This window comes from Haemaphysalis longicornis, unplaced genomic scaffold (assembly GCF_048455015.1).
Source record: "Haemaphysalis longicornis isolate Haplotype H1 unplaced genomic scaffold, Haemaphysalis longicornis Haplotype H1 scaffold_4, whole genome shotgun sequence".
NCBI classification, from domain to species: domain Eukaryota; kingdom Metazoa; phylum Arthropoda; class Arachnida; order Ixodida; family Ixodidae; genus Haemaphysalis; species Haemaphysalis longicornis.
The window spans coordinates 62,023,574-62,038,913 of record NW_027526361.1 but is presented as its reverse complement, the minus strand read 5'-3'; the positions used below and the strand labels follow the sequence as shown (position 1 = coordinate 62,038,913).

Below are 15,340 nucleotides of genomic sequence, written 5' to 3'. Positions count from 1 at the left end.
CGGGCATTTTTTCTTCGCTTTCTTTCTTTCTTTCCCAAATTCTTTATCTGTTTCAATGAGCTAACACGACCTCCCCTTTGCTTTCCGAGGTGTTCTTGACTGCCAACCCTTATTTCTATATATATATATATATATATATATATATATATATGTATATATATATATATATATATATATATATATATATATATATATATATATATATATATATATATATATATATATATATTTATATATATATATATATATATATATATATATAGAGAGAGAGAGAGAGAGAGGGAGAGAGAGAAGAAAGCAAAGTACAACAGACAAAAACAATTACATCTTGCAATCCCAAAATTACGCGAGTATAAATATACTGTGAATGACACGGCATAATATCAAAGGAAAAGCAAACAGAAACATTGTACACTCTAATTTTTCACAAGAGAAGTGACGATGCATCTCTGTTTAGGAAGATGAGCTTATATCAATGTTTTCAGAAATAAGATTGTTGAGTAGCCGCGGTAAGCTGGACCGTAACAGGGCGTTGTGCTGCTGAGAACAATAACGTGGGTTCGATTCCCGGCCGCGGCGGCCGCGTTTCTGATGGAGGCGAAAACCAAAAATGCCCGTGTGTACGAGATTTCGGCACACGTTAAAGATCCCCAGGTGGTCAAAATTAATCCGGAGCCCTCCACTACGGCGTGCCTCATTGCCTGCGTTGCGTCGGCACGTAAAATCCTACAATGAATCAGTCGATAAAGGTCCACTACGGCACGCCTGATCGACTGCGTTGCGTCGGCGAGTTGAACCCTACAATAAATCAGTCGATAAAGATTAAATGTAAAAACGCAGGCAAACGTCACAGTACTTAAGGGATAGGGAAAAAAGGCAGTGATTTAGATTCGCATTATCATACCACCAACCCCTGCTTCGGCTTTTTGTTCTCACTCGTAGCATTCCTTCCATCGCATCAAGTGTTAGCGGAGGGCTATCTTTGTTTTCACTATATGTTGCCTCTAGATGACTCAGTTATGGGAGAAAATACGTAAGGATGCGAAATGCGACGCTGCATAATAAACATGTAACTTGAGTTGAGTCGTGGCTGAAGAGGAAAATGCCAACAGCTCCTCTGTCTTAATTCCACCATTTTTCGTTGGGCCGCAATGGTCCGGGTACTTATTTCTAATATGCTTGAAAAGAACAAATTTCAAGCATATGAAGGTGAAATTTCAATAAACTAGCGGACATCACCCATCTCTACAGACAAGAACAGTATCATGGTGCCCGTGGTGAAAAAAGCCTCAACGAAATCGTCGCATCGGCTTTGACGGAATGTGCCTAATCTCCGATTTTTGGGAGGGCACCGAGAAGGTTAACGCTTCGCTTCAATACGAGGCTGTGACACGGCACAGCTGCAGTTGATAAAACCAGTACCGGCATGATGGCAACGACGATAACGGTGGGTCTTCCGATGTATACATGCGAAAACATTTTTTTTTATTTTGGCGTACAGGAAGGACATAGCCATCGAGACGTACAACACTCTGGTCATTAGAGACATGGTTGTGAGAACTCGACGCCTTGGTAAGTCGCTGTCTGTTCCTTTCCGAATTCCGGGCGGCAAGCTAAGAGCTTCAGTAGAGGTGTGCTTGCCCGTTTATTGATTTCAGGGCTATGTTCAGTCATTGTCATTCGGGTGTGTTACGTTACCGTCCGACGTGGCTCAGTGGCAATGGGGTACTGCTGTTGAGCCCGAGAAAGTGGCTTCGACCCCGGCCGCAGTGGCCGTTTTTCTGATGTAGGCGAAGAACAAAAACGGCCGCGTGTGGGAAATTCCGGCGCGGGTCAAATACCCTTAACGGATCAAAATTACCCGGAACCCTCCACTAAAGATCGCCTCATAGCACAAATGCATAGCTTGGGCGCGTAAAGCCCCAGCATTAGAAATTTCTTAGGCCTCACGAGCGACTACTTGCGTCAAAGTTAGCAATTCTACGGTTAAAACGTGTATTTTCACCGTTTGTAGATCACACATTCCGTAACACAAAACTGCGCTATCTCGCACCATTATTTGAGGGAGGGGTGATGGCTGCCCTTGCCCTTATGCGAGTTATGAGGAAGGGGGTAGAGAAACACGCTGCGTCTCCTCCCAGAGCCTGAGCCAGGCGCGCTCTAGCTGTAGCGGCAAGGTTGCGACCGTAATTTAATTGCCTACGGCCGCTGATCGAGGCGCGCACCCGCCCGGTGCACCGCCGCAATCTCGATAGCGACCTGAACGCGTGCTACTGACACGTGTTTAGGAGAGAGAGAGAGAGAGAGAGAGGAGAGAGAGAGAGAGAGATGAGAGAGAGAGAGAGAGAGAGAGAGAGAGAGAGAGAGAGAGAGAGAGAGAGAGAGAGAGATGAGAGAGAGAGAGAGAGAGAGAGAGAGAGAGAGAGAGAAGAGAGAGAGAGAGAGAGATGGCAACCAAACGGGCCTGGGGTCCGAGCTGCGCAGCGCGGCCTACTGCTTTTCCTCGGAGGGTAGTTCGGGAAAGGGATAGTTGGCAAACCCAGATGATACGGGACAGTTTGGCATGACCGCCAATAAGCAGCAGACCAAAGAAAGGTATAGAGTTTGGAGGATGCGGGTCAGGACGGCAGAATTTGGAAGGGCGCCTGACTGAAGAAGGCGCCACGTGTGGGCATTAGAATTATCTGAATGCTTTTTTTGTAGTATCAGTACATAGGTTAAAAGCGCCCGGACATATTGACTGCGCGGGTAATTTGCCGCAGTGAAAGTTCTAGCAGGCCGTTTGTTACGAAAACACGAACGAAAACGCCACAGATGCGAGGTGTTCGTTTTCGTAGGAACGCGCTTAAAACCTTTCTGATCTTTTCAAAGAATTATTATTTGAAATGTTTGCAAAATAAGGGTATTTATTGAGTTTCTCCCAGAATTTTTTATTGTTAACAACGAGCTTGGTCTGCAGAATAGTAGCCATAACCGTTCTGGCAGACCCTCAGTTAAAATAACCGTCTTTATTTTTTTTATTTCTTAGCTTTAAAACAGCGTGTTTTATTTTATAATTATATAATTCCTTGCTTTTTGTTAATAATTGCTTTTGTGTGGCCTGGTATTTGAATTTACGGCCACGAAAAAGTTTCAATCCAACGGTATAATGGCGCTCATGACGACACAGACGGCCTTAATGCGAGCCGCACAGACGCTAACGCCAGATTCCTCTCTAGTGTATATAGTAAGAAACTCTATGGTTTACCGACTTATACTGACCAACATTTCTTTAGCGGAATGCGATAAACGACACGCTCCAAACATGGGACGTACTGCAGAGGATGCTTTACGTGGCCTCCAAGGTTTTTCGCACCTTTCTTTGCAGTGTCCTTGGCACATTTCACGAGCTTTTGGGGAGCGCTAAGCGCTACCTTCATGCGAACACGGTTAGCAATCTTTTGAAGATTAAAAGTCATGAACATCTATGCTTTTGATGTTATTGTACCGCTGTCATCGGTGTTAGCCCGACATGACTGGCAAGTTGGCCGGTAAGAATGGAAATGCAACTAATCCAACGCGGTGTCTGGTACATGATGTTTGTGCTGCGTTCTTATCATTCGTGGTTGCTGTACGTTGCAGCCAGTTGTCGTCATTAAACTGGCGCTCAACTACTCTAACGCCAGGGGATGTATCCGGTTGCATGCTGGTGCTCTTTTGCTTGCTGTAACCGCATATGCTGTCCAAGAACTCGAGACGATAAACAAACTCCGCACCGCGTCCTTGACACGGATGCGAAGCCTCCTCCCCGATTTTCAGTTGAGCTTAAATATGGCTGGCATATTTTGTCACAGGAGCTATTTCTAAAGTGCAAAATTGCCGAACTCTCCTTAGCGAGCACCGTTATGCATTTCCAAGTCCTGCCCAGCGCAGTGATATCTGTCGGGCTGGAAAAGTCGGGCGCCGTTATCCATCAAGTACCGGCGCACTTATATGCGGGGCTTGGGACCGTATGAGTCCCTTTTCGGGCCCTTCGATGGCGAACTGCTTACTTCAAAGCTGCAGAAATAGCTGTACGACAGTCGAAAAAAAAATTCTCGGGAGGTGCTCACAGGGCGTGTATGTTCTTCAATTCCGAGGGATTGCACAAACACGCAAGCACCTGGAGGCCGGCTGTCAGACGGCGTAGCAATCCCCTTTGATGGAAGACCTCACACCCCGTTTACTCTTGACGGCACCTGTATATTATCGCGTAAAGCTACTGACTTGCAAGCGTAAATGTGCCTCGATTCAGCGAACGTGAAGCAGATGTGTGTGTCATTCCGGCTCATGATGAAACAAACATACTTTATCCCCGCATCTGTCGCACGGGAAAAAAAAAACAAGAAACAGTAATGCTAGCGTGAATTTTTAGGTTGAAGTTATTGCCCCGACATGCTCAAAATAGGCACCGAAGGATGGTCTAGTATGACGCAAAATGATATTCACGAAATGTTATTGCTTCGTCTTGCTCGAAAGAGGCGTCGCGTAAGATTCAGTTCGAGTGAGTAAGGTACTAGTCGCGAAATCCTCTTAAATGACGAACATCATCAGAATCATACTGTAGACCCCTCATTAGTATCATACTTAAAACTTTGAATAACATTTTTTTTACGAAAACAAGATATGTGCAGCACTCTTGCTTCCTGTTATTTTTGTTGTGTGACTTCGTCTTAACACAGTGTATTCGTTGGCTTTTCATATGGATGTCTACTTTCATGAAATATAAATTTGCGTGTCTAATACTCCAGATTGTCATGCAATCCTACTGTCCAATAGCCATATTGCACATGCATTTTGAAGGCTAGCTAATGTGCTCCAGATCATCCCAGAAAATATTATTCACATACTTAGTGAGGCACCTCGCGTTCCTTGCTAAGTTTTAGCTCCAGTAAGTTTGTCGTAACTGCATTTCGCAAACTACACGATGAAATGAACGGTAAGCAGTCAAATATAGTATTTAGACTGGACAAACGATGTGACAGAGTCACCGCAGGCACTCTCAGATAGTTCCAACTATCAGTTCATCATTTATGCCTTTTTTTTTTTTTGACCCGGCATCAGAAACGACTCAGTCAAAAGTAGGTGTATCCCTCCTGCGCGGGTACTGACATTTGTGCTTCTCAGTGTTTTCAGGGCGTGACCAGGCATGTCACTTTCGTTCAATCGGGCTTCCCGAAAATGTCTGCGGGTTATTCAAGACCCTTCGTTTAACCTTAGTGGTTAAAGCCATAAAGGGCCTTGCGTCCACGCATACGGGCTCTTCTCTGCGCCAATCAGCGACTTGGGAGAACTCAGCTCGGCATTCACTTCCACTTAGGCGGCCAGCAGACACCAGGCAAGCGAGACAAGTGGGCCTTAATCGTCGCCCTCTTCCTCGAGGTGGCTTTCACTTCCAAGGCGTCTCTTTTGTTGAACCTTGTCCTGGATGACCGGCTGACTGTGAAGAAGAACATCACTGTGTCCGCCAACAACCGGCTCGAGGCACACTACCGCTTCAGGTTGCGTATTCCGGAGGTAAGCACTTCACACGGAAGAGAAGGCAACACTACATGGCCTCGTCGGCTTCGTACTTTGTGCATTCGTTTTCGCGCGTGGAAGTTTCCCGTTCCGAAAGCCTTGAAGATATGGCCTTCTGAAGCCCCTTCCACGTGGTGCGAATTTCGCTGACGAGGTTCGCCCAGCGGCGCAGGCCCTTTCCCGTCTGAACCCCTCATACCACGGAAGAAATTATACTATCACTATATCTAGTAGAGCTAGACAGAGCTGCTGCCGCTGGGCGAAGTTCGTCGGCGAAATTCGCACCATGTGGAACGGGCTTGAATGCATCATTTTTAGGTGCACGGGACATCATTGATATAACTGATTGATACAAAACGCCCTCTTCAATACTACCGCGAAATATCGTGCGTACATTATCATGTGACCGTTTTGCAGTTTGCCGATTGAGAGGTTAGGCAGAGTAACTGGAAATGCTCAGTACAACAGAGAACAATTGAGCAGTACAACTTTGTACACCATTTGTTTTTGACACGGTTGCAGTAGCCTTTTTAGGCTTCATGAACCATTTCACTATTATTGCAAGGCATCGCAAGTATCGTCCAATAACGCCAGTGTTACAAAAAAGCCCGCAAGAGCCCAAGGAATTTTTTTCCGCCTGAGAAACTAACAAACACTTCTCATTTGGCAAAGACGCTATTAAAATTGAAGGCGAAATGGTAGGCGTCGATGCAAGCAATGCAGGTACAGTCGTCCACAGGCTTAGCTGGAGCATCATATTCTATTTTATCGTGGCATAGGTCAAACATTATGATGTAAAAAGGTTCAAACAAGTCTGGAGGACTTGAGTGTCACATATAACTTCAAAGCTCTGACAACGTTCTGACTGAGTTACCTTACGCATGCAAAGAAGAAGATAGTAAGTGCCGAAAGCGTTACTCCAGGTAAGACCGTGGACGACCGTAGGTATAAGGGCTTTCTGCAACTATACAACTGATGAAACAGACCACGAGTCGGTGTTCAAATGCTCTCAGAAGCAAAATTGTCATCAGGTTCTGCGCCCTGCCTCCCCCCCCCATTCCCCCTTTCCTTGATTACAGAGAATGTTCTATGCTATTGCGCCATCTAATCTACCCCAGCCTGAAATATCGAGAGAGTGAGCGCTACAAAATAGCTGGTGCAAGAGTGACCTTACCGACTACAGCATTACACCTCAGAGCACTTCGTTTAGAACCCTTACTGACCATGTTTCGCTTGCCTTTCTCTCATTTACCAAGACCTTTGTATACCGGCTTCAATGGTACAAAGCACTCGTCGGTGGCCTGCAATAATCGCGTGTTACCCGCACATGACAGTTGATTTCGCAAAAGGAAAAGTATTTCTGAGTGTCTTGGGGTGAAATCATGAGAATTCTACGCATCAAGAACATGAGGGCTACTGCTTGGTTACCTTTTTTTTTTTCGCGTTGGGTTTTAGAGCCTCGGAATCCAGGCCTGGTGGCCTAACGGCTACGGAGATCAGAAGCTGTACACGCTGTCCGTCTCCCTGTCTCGTGACCACGACAGCGCCACCATCACGAAGAGCGTCGGTTTCCGCACAGTCGACCTTGTCCAGGAGCCGCTCATTAACAGCACAGGTGAGCGGCTTACCGAGGCATACAATTTCCTTTTATGATACTTGTGGAAAAATAAGAGGTTACGAACTCCCGACAGACACCATATAACAGCCTCTTGGGGAACAGCGCGAACTAACAGGGACACAAAAAGAAAGAAGTGGACAGGACTAGCGCTGAAACAGCCCCGTTGCTTCGAATTTGGATCTATCACAAATGTGTCGTAGTAAATGCTACCCGTTTCGTAATTAAACTATTTTGTACAAAACAGCGGCGAGTTCATGTTCTTGTTTTTATTCTCTGCAGTTTGGTTTCTCCTAGATTTCCTCCAATTTACCGAGCAATAAAAAAGCGTACCCTGTCATAACACTAAATTACATCCGAGTACGCAAGTTGCTAGTGTGGGCTTGCTCGACATTTTCTGATAGGAAACATACGTGTCGTTTGATAAGTTTAAAACTTTTCTGTGAGGTGGCTCTACAGTCTTTGTGGTGACGTCATGGCTGGAAAGTATTGGTGTTTAGTCTATATCTCACGAGGTACACATACCAGGTTGAAGGGGCCAGCGTCTCTATTTTCTCAACGCGCCGACGCTGCACAGATGATAAGGTGCGCCGTAGTGGAAGGCCCCGGTATAGTTTTGACCACCTGGGTATCTTTAATGTGGGCCGAAATCTCGAACACACTCTCTATATTTACAACACATAAACGAAATAAATGGAAGAAACGCTAAGACAACTGAATGCAGGTCAGGCGCGCCAATAGAGTCCTTGCTATCGTCCTTGTCCTCGAGAGACGTTTCGCTGAAACCTCCTCAAACGTGTTCCTCATCGTATCCCGATAGGTGTATAGAGTCGGAGTCTGGGAAGTTACCCTCTTGGAGAGTCTTGGTGGCATTTTTGAATTGGCAATTTGGATCAATGGAAATAATTCTACATCGCCTGCGGTTGAATATCTCATACACGCGCAACTACCTCCATAATATGAAACGAACTACGTTGCCACTCTGCCCACACTGCGATGTGCGAGAACCCCCCCCCCCCCCCCCCCCCCCAGCACCTGCTGTGTGAATGTGCTCGATTTAGTGCACAAAGAGTGTCTTTCGGAGTCTCTTTGGGGACTGCCGTTTCCGTTGACATTCAACTAAAGGACATTTTAGGACCGTGGACGTGTTCCAAACGTGCGTTACAGGCTACGAAAGCTCTGATAGAGTACCTGCAACACAAATCTAGACCAGTCCTGTGATAAGTTAACGTGTCTGTGCGCATCAAGCTCTTCAACATCATCGCCATACTATTCATCACGTCCTCACCTGGCGTAGCAAGTTAAGCATCTTAGCCCGGGTAACATCGCCGGACTTCATTAAGATCGTTCTCTCTCTCTCTCTCTCTCTCTCTCTCTCTCTCTCTCTCTCTCTCTCTCTCTCTCTCTCTCTCTCTCTCTCTCTCTCTCTCTCTCTCTCTCTCTCTCTCTCTCTCTCTCTCTCTCTCTCTCTCAAGGTATGTTTACCAAATACAGGTATGCCGGCTTCATGCCATGTAGAGCTGTTCTGTGTTGTCGGAGGCAAAGACACTGTCCCGGTGTCTTCCAGGGTGATGATAAAGCGCGATAGGTCTTGAGCTGGATGAAGTGAACGATGTCGCTGCGAGACTGGGTAGAAGTGAAGCGGGATGACTTTGTCCCTTTTGTTGGAACGTTCAAAGGGCCAGTGCGACGGCAAAGTAACTTTGTAAAAAAGCCTACGTGTCATGATGGTGACCAGAAAAAGACAGGAGAGCTTGAAGCTCTTCCACGGGGTGATGCTCTGGTATCAACGAGGTGACTGGGGGGCCTAGAAGATAGTCACACATGCGCGGGCGAGCCGGCGTGCAGATTCAGCGTGGCAAGGGCATAGCGCGTACTCTGTGTCAGGAGTGATTGCACAAGACAGAAAAGAGCTTAATGGCAGTGCCGGCTTGCGGACATTTAAGAGGCAAAAGGGGTAATAAGTTGCGATATCATCCCGTCACAAGTTGCAGGCCAAAGTCACAAACGGAGTTGTAACATTCCAGTCTCTGTTTTCGGATGGAACGTACGTGGCGATCATGTTCGTAAGTGTACGGTTGGTATGTTTGTTGCGGCCATTTGTCTGCAGGTGGTGTGCAGTTGAACATTTTGTTGTGCAGGAAAGAAGGATGTCGTGTTAGCTCGTGTCGAAGAGTATTTGCCGTGATCGCCGGTGAGGAATCGGTGTGTGGTTTCGTGGTTCGGAATAACGTAATAATGAGAAAAGTCTGCAACGTCTTAAGCACAACTAGAGTTCTTCTGTCTTTATGCAGAAAATTAAGCACAACTATTCAGACACGCCCTAGGGATCGCGAAATGCGCATCATACTCTGCGGTGATGGTCCCCCACTTGCTCTAAGCTTGGCCGTGAGCAAAGGTGCAAGCAAACTCAAACCGACGCGGGCTATGGCTTGGTCGGGACATCGATGGCCTGCAGAAGTTCAGAAAGACGTTCTGAAGGGACTTTCTGTCGTTGGCAGCGATCGCTCGAGGTGACGTTGTATTGTACCGACCGATCCAAGTTTGACGGGAAAAAGTGATGGCGAACACAATGCTAATTTCATACTACGCCTGTGTTGGCCCGCGGCCTCTTTGCCGTCAAGTTGCGGGACAACATCGGATCGCGGGTGTTCGGGAGCAAGCAATAGAGAGTTTTAGCTGACCGTTTTCGACGCTCCGCTCCGGTATGGGCGGCCCGCTCAGCGCAACCAAAGCCAATGCCGTTCGCGGCCAAGCGCGCCACGCATCCGCAATGGCGCTTCCGCTTGCTATCGGAGCGGAGCGGACCGTGAAAGACGGTCAGCTAAAACTCCCTAATAACTCGGGGCCGTCAGGCCAAATATAACGTTTGTGTAAAATGGTGTTCTGAAGCACAAAGAGCTGAAGGAAGACGTCAATGAAGTCAGAGCCGAGACGATCATTGAGGCGTGGAAAGGAGGCTCCCCGCAGTTTTTCGGTACCGATTTGAAAAAGATCATAAATATAATTGAAACGGTCTTCAATATCAGTGTCTTCTGGGTGAAAGGCGCTGACTTGGTGTGCGACAAGCAGTCGGCACACTGATTCAGCGGACCAGACTTTACACACCGGAAGAGGAGCATTCGTTTAACAGAAAGACCCAGAGACCGAAGCTTACTGCATAGTTTTTTTACTGACGAGTGCCTGCAAAAGGCGCGATTGTTTGTGATATCGGAGAATGACCGACCACCGAGATCGAGGCGGAAGTTTGTGACAGCCCAGACGAGAGCCACACATTCGCGCTCCGTAATCGAATAATTCCGCCCGGCGGGGGATAGGACGCGGCTGGTGTATGTGTTGACGTCGTGTTCGTCGTCCTTGCTTTGAGACGACACCTCCCCGATGCCATGGCCGCTGGCATCAGCACTAATCTCAGTCTGTGCGTAAACGCGGAAGTGACCTAAAATTGGGGAGGTGGTAAGGCATGTTGTTAAGGCGGAAAATTCATCCGCCTGTGGAAGGCTCCACAAGAACAAGGTGTTATTCTTTAGAAGCTTCGACAAAGGCCGTGCAGGGTCTGCAAAGCCTGGAATAAGGCGGCGAAAATATTAACGTTAACCGATTACCCTTCTCACATTCTTCTGGCAGCACGGGAGCGGGGAAGTTTTGAACCGCGGATATTTCACCGGCGTCGCGTCGAACGGAGCGAGCGTCAACTACACGGCCGAGAATATTGATTTCGTGCCCTCCAAAGCGGAACTCGGAGAAGTTCAGCTGAAAGCCGGCTTGTCGGAAAACAGCGAGGAGGGGGGAAATGCGGTCAAATCGCGAGGTTAAGTTTGCAAAAAAAAAAAATGCAGAAACTCCGAAGTTGGCATTGCCGGGTAAATGGTTAAGCCGTTCTGCTATACATCCACCCCTTTAAGTACGGATTCACTGCCAAACACATACCATGCAAGGAAGACTCTTCTAGACGCCATATAAGGATTATTAATAAAATGCTTTGTTGGGCTAGTTGGTTCATGGCTGTAAAGAAATTAAAACGAGCTGACAGAGACAGAGGGCTCGTACAGTCTACTTCTATTTCTTTGTCCGCGTCCTTTGCGCCAGTTTTAATTTCTTTATAAGCAGTCTTATACAATGTACAAAGGCCGCAGAGCCTTCTAGCGGCGAAGCCCCGTAGGGGCTCGGGCTGTCGTCGTCTCATGTCGTCGTCGACTCATGTCGTCGTTGTATTATGTAGTGGCGGTACTAAAGCACCAGGGCACTCGTTTTCCAACGCCTCGGGCTAGAACGCTTCGATCTTCAAAGACACGAGACTTACAGCAAAGCTGTATACCTCTACCCCCCAACCGTTTCATCTCCGTGGGCAAAAACGCCAAGGCGCGAAGAGTACACTCATACACGGCATGCCTCGCCCCTTCCTAGGTTTCGCGTTAATGGAGATGGCCGGGATTTTTTGCTGGATACCTCCATAAGACCCCGTGCGTCGCTACAAAACGGTAAAAATCGATCACAATCAAAGTTGGCTTCTCCATTTTACACATGTGCTTCGCTGGAAAGACGTTTTTAGCAGCAGAGCTGTATCAGCTCTTATTTGCGCCGTCCATGAAATGAAAAAGAGAGAGAGAAAAAAAAAAAGGAAATACCTAGTGCACGTGAGTGTGCGTCTTGTGAGGAGCGCCGGGAGTCGTCCAGGTTGGCGCGTGGGCTTGCACCACGTGAGGGGCTCGCAAAAATAAAATAAAAATACCGAGCACACGTGAGCGTGCGCCTCTTGACGAGCGCCCGCCATCTTCCAACTCCCCCTTGGAGAACACTCTGTCCAGCGTTCGTGGCGCTATCTCTCGCGTGCTGTTCTCCCTGCCAGTTTACCTGCGTTCGCGCCTGAAGTGGGAAGCGTAGACGCCGAGTTTGCTCTACGGACGCCGAGTTCGCGAAGCCGGTGGCCGCCGGTTCTAGCGCGCGCTAAGGCGGGCCACTTCGTGAGATATGTGAAAGCCTGCGGACATAACGATCCGGGTCAGTCATGGAGAACTTTCAGCGGCAAGTTCGTAAATCCATGGGAGCTGCAACAGCCGCGTCTCCGACGAATGGAGAGGGGCCCGCCAGCTCTGCTGTTTCTCCAGTCTTGTACTACTAGTGCAAGCGGTGCTATTTTATTTTATTTTTTTTTGGGGGGGGGGGGGGGGTCAGTATGACAGGTCGTACAACATGAAAATATGAAGGCTCCTGGGCCTTATATTACTTGAACCTCGTCGTAAGACTTCATGTGTAAAAACATGGCATCATCAAGCTAGCAGCGGTACGTATACCTCTTAAAGGCCCTTCATGCGTTCGAGGATCATTGGTGAGGACTCGCCACTCATTAGCTGACAGATGAGAGAGGAGGTTATCACGCAGAAATAAGGAGGGTGGCAGGTAAGCAAAGCACAGAAAAATGAAAAAGAGAAAGGAGTAATGAAGAAGAAAGGAAAATAAAGCAAGACGTTTATAAAAACATGGGCAAAGGGAGTTGATACAGTTGACGTACACTTACCGTACGTACACTTGGGTTATGAAAGGTTCCAGAAGAAACGCCAGGGTTTGTAAATTTATTTTACGGTGTATCATTTTGTTTTTAAATCTCTTTTAATAAGTGCCCACCTGGTAAATGTTAGACCATCGGGTGGTGAGGGACGTAGACGGAAACATCCTGTTGATCTGACGAGGTAAGATAAGAGGGAATGGGTCAACAGCGCAAAAGAATTTTCTAGCGATTTTCCGTACGTTTTTTGCGGTCCATATCATTAACAGCAGTTCGGCAACAGTCTGAACGAATATCTGTGGATGAATAGTATTTTGCGCTATGTGCACAGTCAAGTAGGTCGTCTAAGGGAGTGGATAGGCGTCTTTCATGGGATGTTATTCAAGTGACGGCAGGCCACGCAGCATTTCCCGTGTTTTTCCCTTATGAGGGCAACTACTCGCGACGTCCAAGGGTTACAAGAGCGCTTGATGTGGTTTTCACCTCGTTCCTCACGCCCCCTATTCTTCCAAAATTTGCCTCGCCTGATTTGTTCGTGTTCGCAAATTTGCAAATCAGGCTAGGCGAGAGACAATTCTTATCTCACGAAGATGCCGTCACCACCGTCGATGCATAATTTGCCGCACTTCACAATTCGTACGTCCGGGACGCAGACTAGAAACGGACTGTTTCCTGAGAAGTAAGAGGAATTGTTCGCAGACAAGACATGTTTAACTTATTCACCATAAATATCAAACCTGGCTTTCATTTTTGTCGAGTCCATATCGTGTGTGCGCTCTTATCTACAAGCCGCTTCAGCCTATCTCAAAGTGAAGATGCGTGCTTCGTCCTATAATGTTTCTCTCTTTAAAATGATTAAGGAATCTGCTGATGTGTTAAATTTTGTACCAGCGTTTGCCGCAGATGCTTGCATTTATCGCACAGTTATACAGCCTTTTATTTTAGGTGGTCACTCCTACTCTTGCAATGGTTGTGCCGTCCCAGGCGCAACGTTCTTCCTGCGCGTGAACGGCGTCTCGCTGTTCGCCAAGGGCAGCATATGGTTGCCTGCGGACGCGTTCCCAGACCGCGTGTCGCGGGAGCGGATCGAGCCGCTGCTGGACGCGGCGGCAGCGGCGCACATGAACCTCCTGCGCGTCTGGGGCGGGGGACTGTACGAGAGTGACCTCTTCTACGACCTGGCCGACCGGCGGGGGCTCCTGGTATGGCAGGACTTTGCCTTTGCCAGCGCCCTTTACCCGGCCACGCCGGCTTTCCTCGATTCGATCGCCACGGAGGCACGCCAGCAGGTAAGCGGAAGGAAAAAAAATTACGCCCACCTCCCCTCGCGGGAACCCTGGTGTGATGCGACACTTAGGGGGTTCAAGCGCACGCGGAGAGCAACCGTCGACCGAAAGGCCGCCGGAGAGCGGCACACCGGTTATATGCGCAGCGCGCCCGAAGGAGAGGAGACCGCGGATAGAGAGAGTACTGCACATGCGCAGCACCGCGCGCAGCGCCGCCCACCGGCGGCGTGAAAGCGCGCTGGGCCGCGCACTCGCAGATGTTGAGAGAGAGTGTTCGCTCTCACCTGGGCACGCGCCGGCGCCAGTGCGTCTGCCGCGGCTATGACGCTACACAATCCAACACAATCTGCTTTAATCCAATTCGATCCAATCCAATCCAAGCCAAGCCAATCGAATCCAATCCAATGCCCCTCGCGAGAGAGTGTTCGCTATCGGAGAGGAGAGGAGGTGAGCGGAGGAGAGTGCGGACGCCGACGACGACGACGGACGCATGCAGGAAGGACAGGGCCGCCGACAAGAGATGCTCTCAGCGTCGCATCTAAAAATTACGCCCACCTCCCCTCGCGGGAACCCTGGTGTGATGCGACGCTGAGGGAGGTTCAAGCGCATACGGAGAGCAACCGTCGACCGAAAGGCCGCCGGAGAGCGGCACACCGGTTATATGCGCAGCGCGCCCGAAGGAGAGGTGGCCGCGGAGAGAGAGAGTACTGCACATGCGCAGCACCGCGCGCAGCGCCGCCCACCGGCGGAGTGAGAGCGCGCTGGGCCGCACACCCGCAGATGTTGAGAGAGAGTGTTCGCTCTCACCTGAGCACGCGCCGGCGCCAGTACGTCTGCCGCGGCTATGACGCAACACAATCCAACACAATCCACTTCAATCCAATCCAATCCAATCCAAGCCAAGACAAGCCAAGCCAAGCCAATAGAATCTAATCCAATGCCCCTCGCGCGAGAGTGTTCGCTATCGGAGATGAGAGGGGTGAGCGGAGGAGGGTGCGGAAGCCGACGACGACGACGGACGCACGCAGGAAGGACAGGGCCGCCGACAAGAGATGCTCTCAGCGTCGCATCTAAAAATTACCGTCCCTCTTCTTATGAAGGTGGAGAGGAGCGCGAAAGCCAAAAGTGCGTCCAACCTTCGCTGAAAGTGCCTCCAATCGATGGTGCAACATTCAAAGACCCGAATCACACACAAAGAACGAACACATGCGACGGTTTTTCGCGCAATAAGTAAACGCGTGTATGAACGATCTTAATGTATATCGGTACGTGGTTTATGATATCAAGGTACTATAATATTGTACTTGTAGTGGCGGTAGCTTCACCCGCTAACAGCGCCACTATCATCATCACCCCTGTATCCCACAATCATCATCAGCAGCAGTGCTTGCCCGG

The 15,340-nt window shown here is 48.7% G+C and overlaps 1 protein-coding gene across 1 annotated transcript in view; it reads left to right on the top strand.

The window, feature by feature from the left end:
* The window catches only part of LOC144179769 (beta-mannosidase-like), a 77,856-nt gene that overhangs the window by 13,125 nt on the left and 49,391 nt on the right, over positions 1–15,340 (top strand). Inside the window, exons 5-8 of the mRNA XM_077708208.1 lie at positions 1,502–1,572; positions 5,339–5,535; positions 6,994–7,153; positions 13,644–13,948. Coding sequence (XP_077564334.1) covers positions 1,502–1,572; positions 5,339–5,535; positions 6,994–7,153; positions 13,644–13,948 — 733 coding nt within the window. The remainder of the gene's footprint in view (positions 1–1,501; positions 1,573–5,338; positions 5,536–6,993; positions 7,154–13,643; positions 13,949–15,340) is intronic.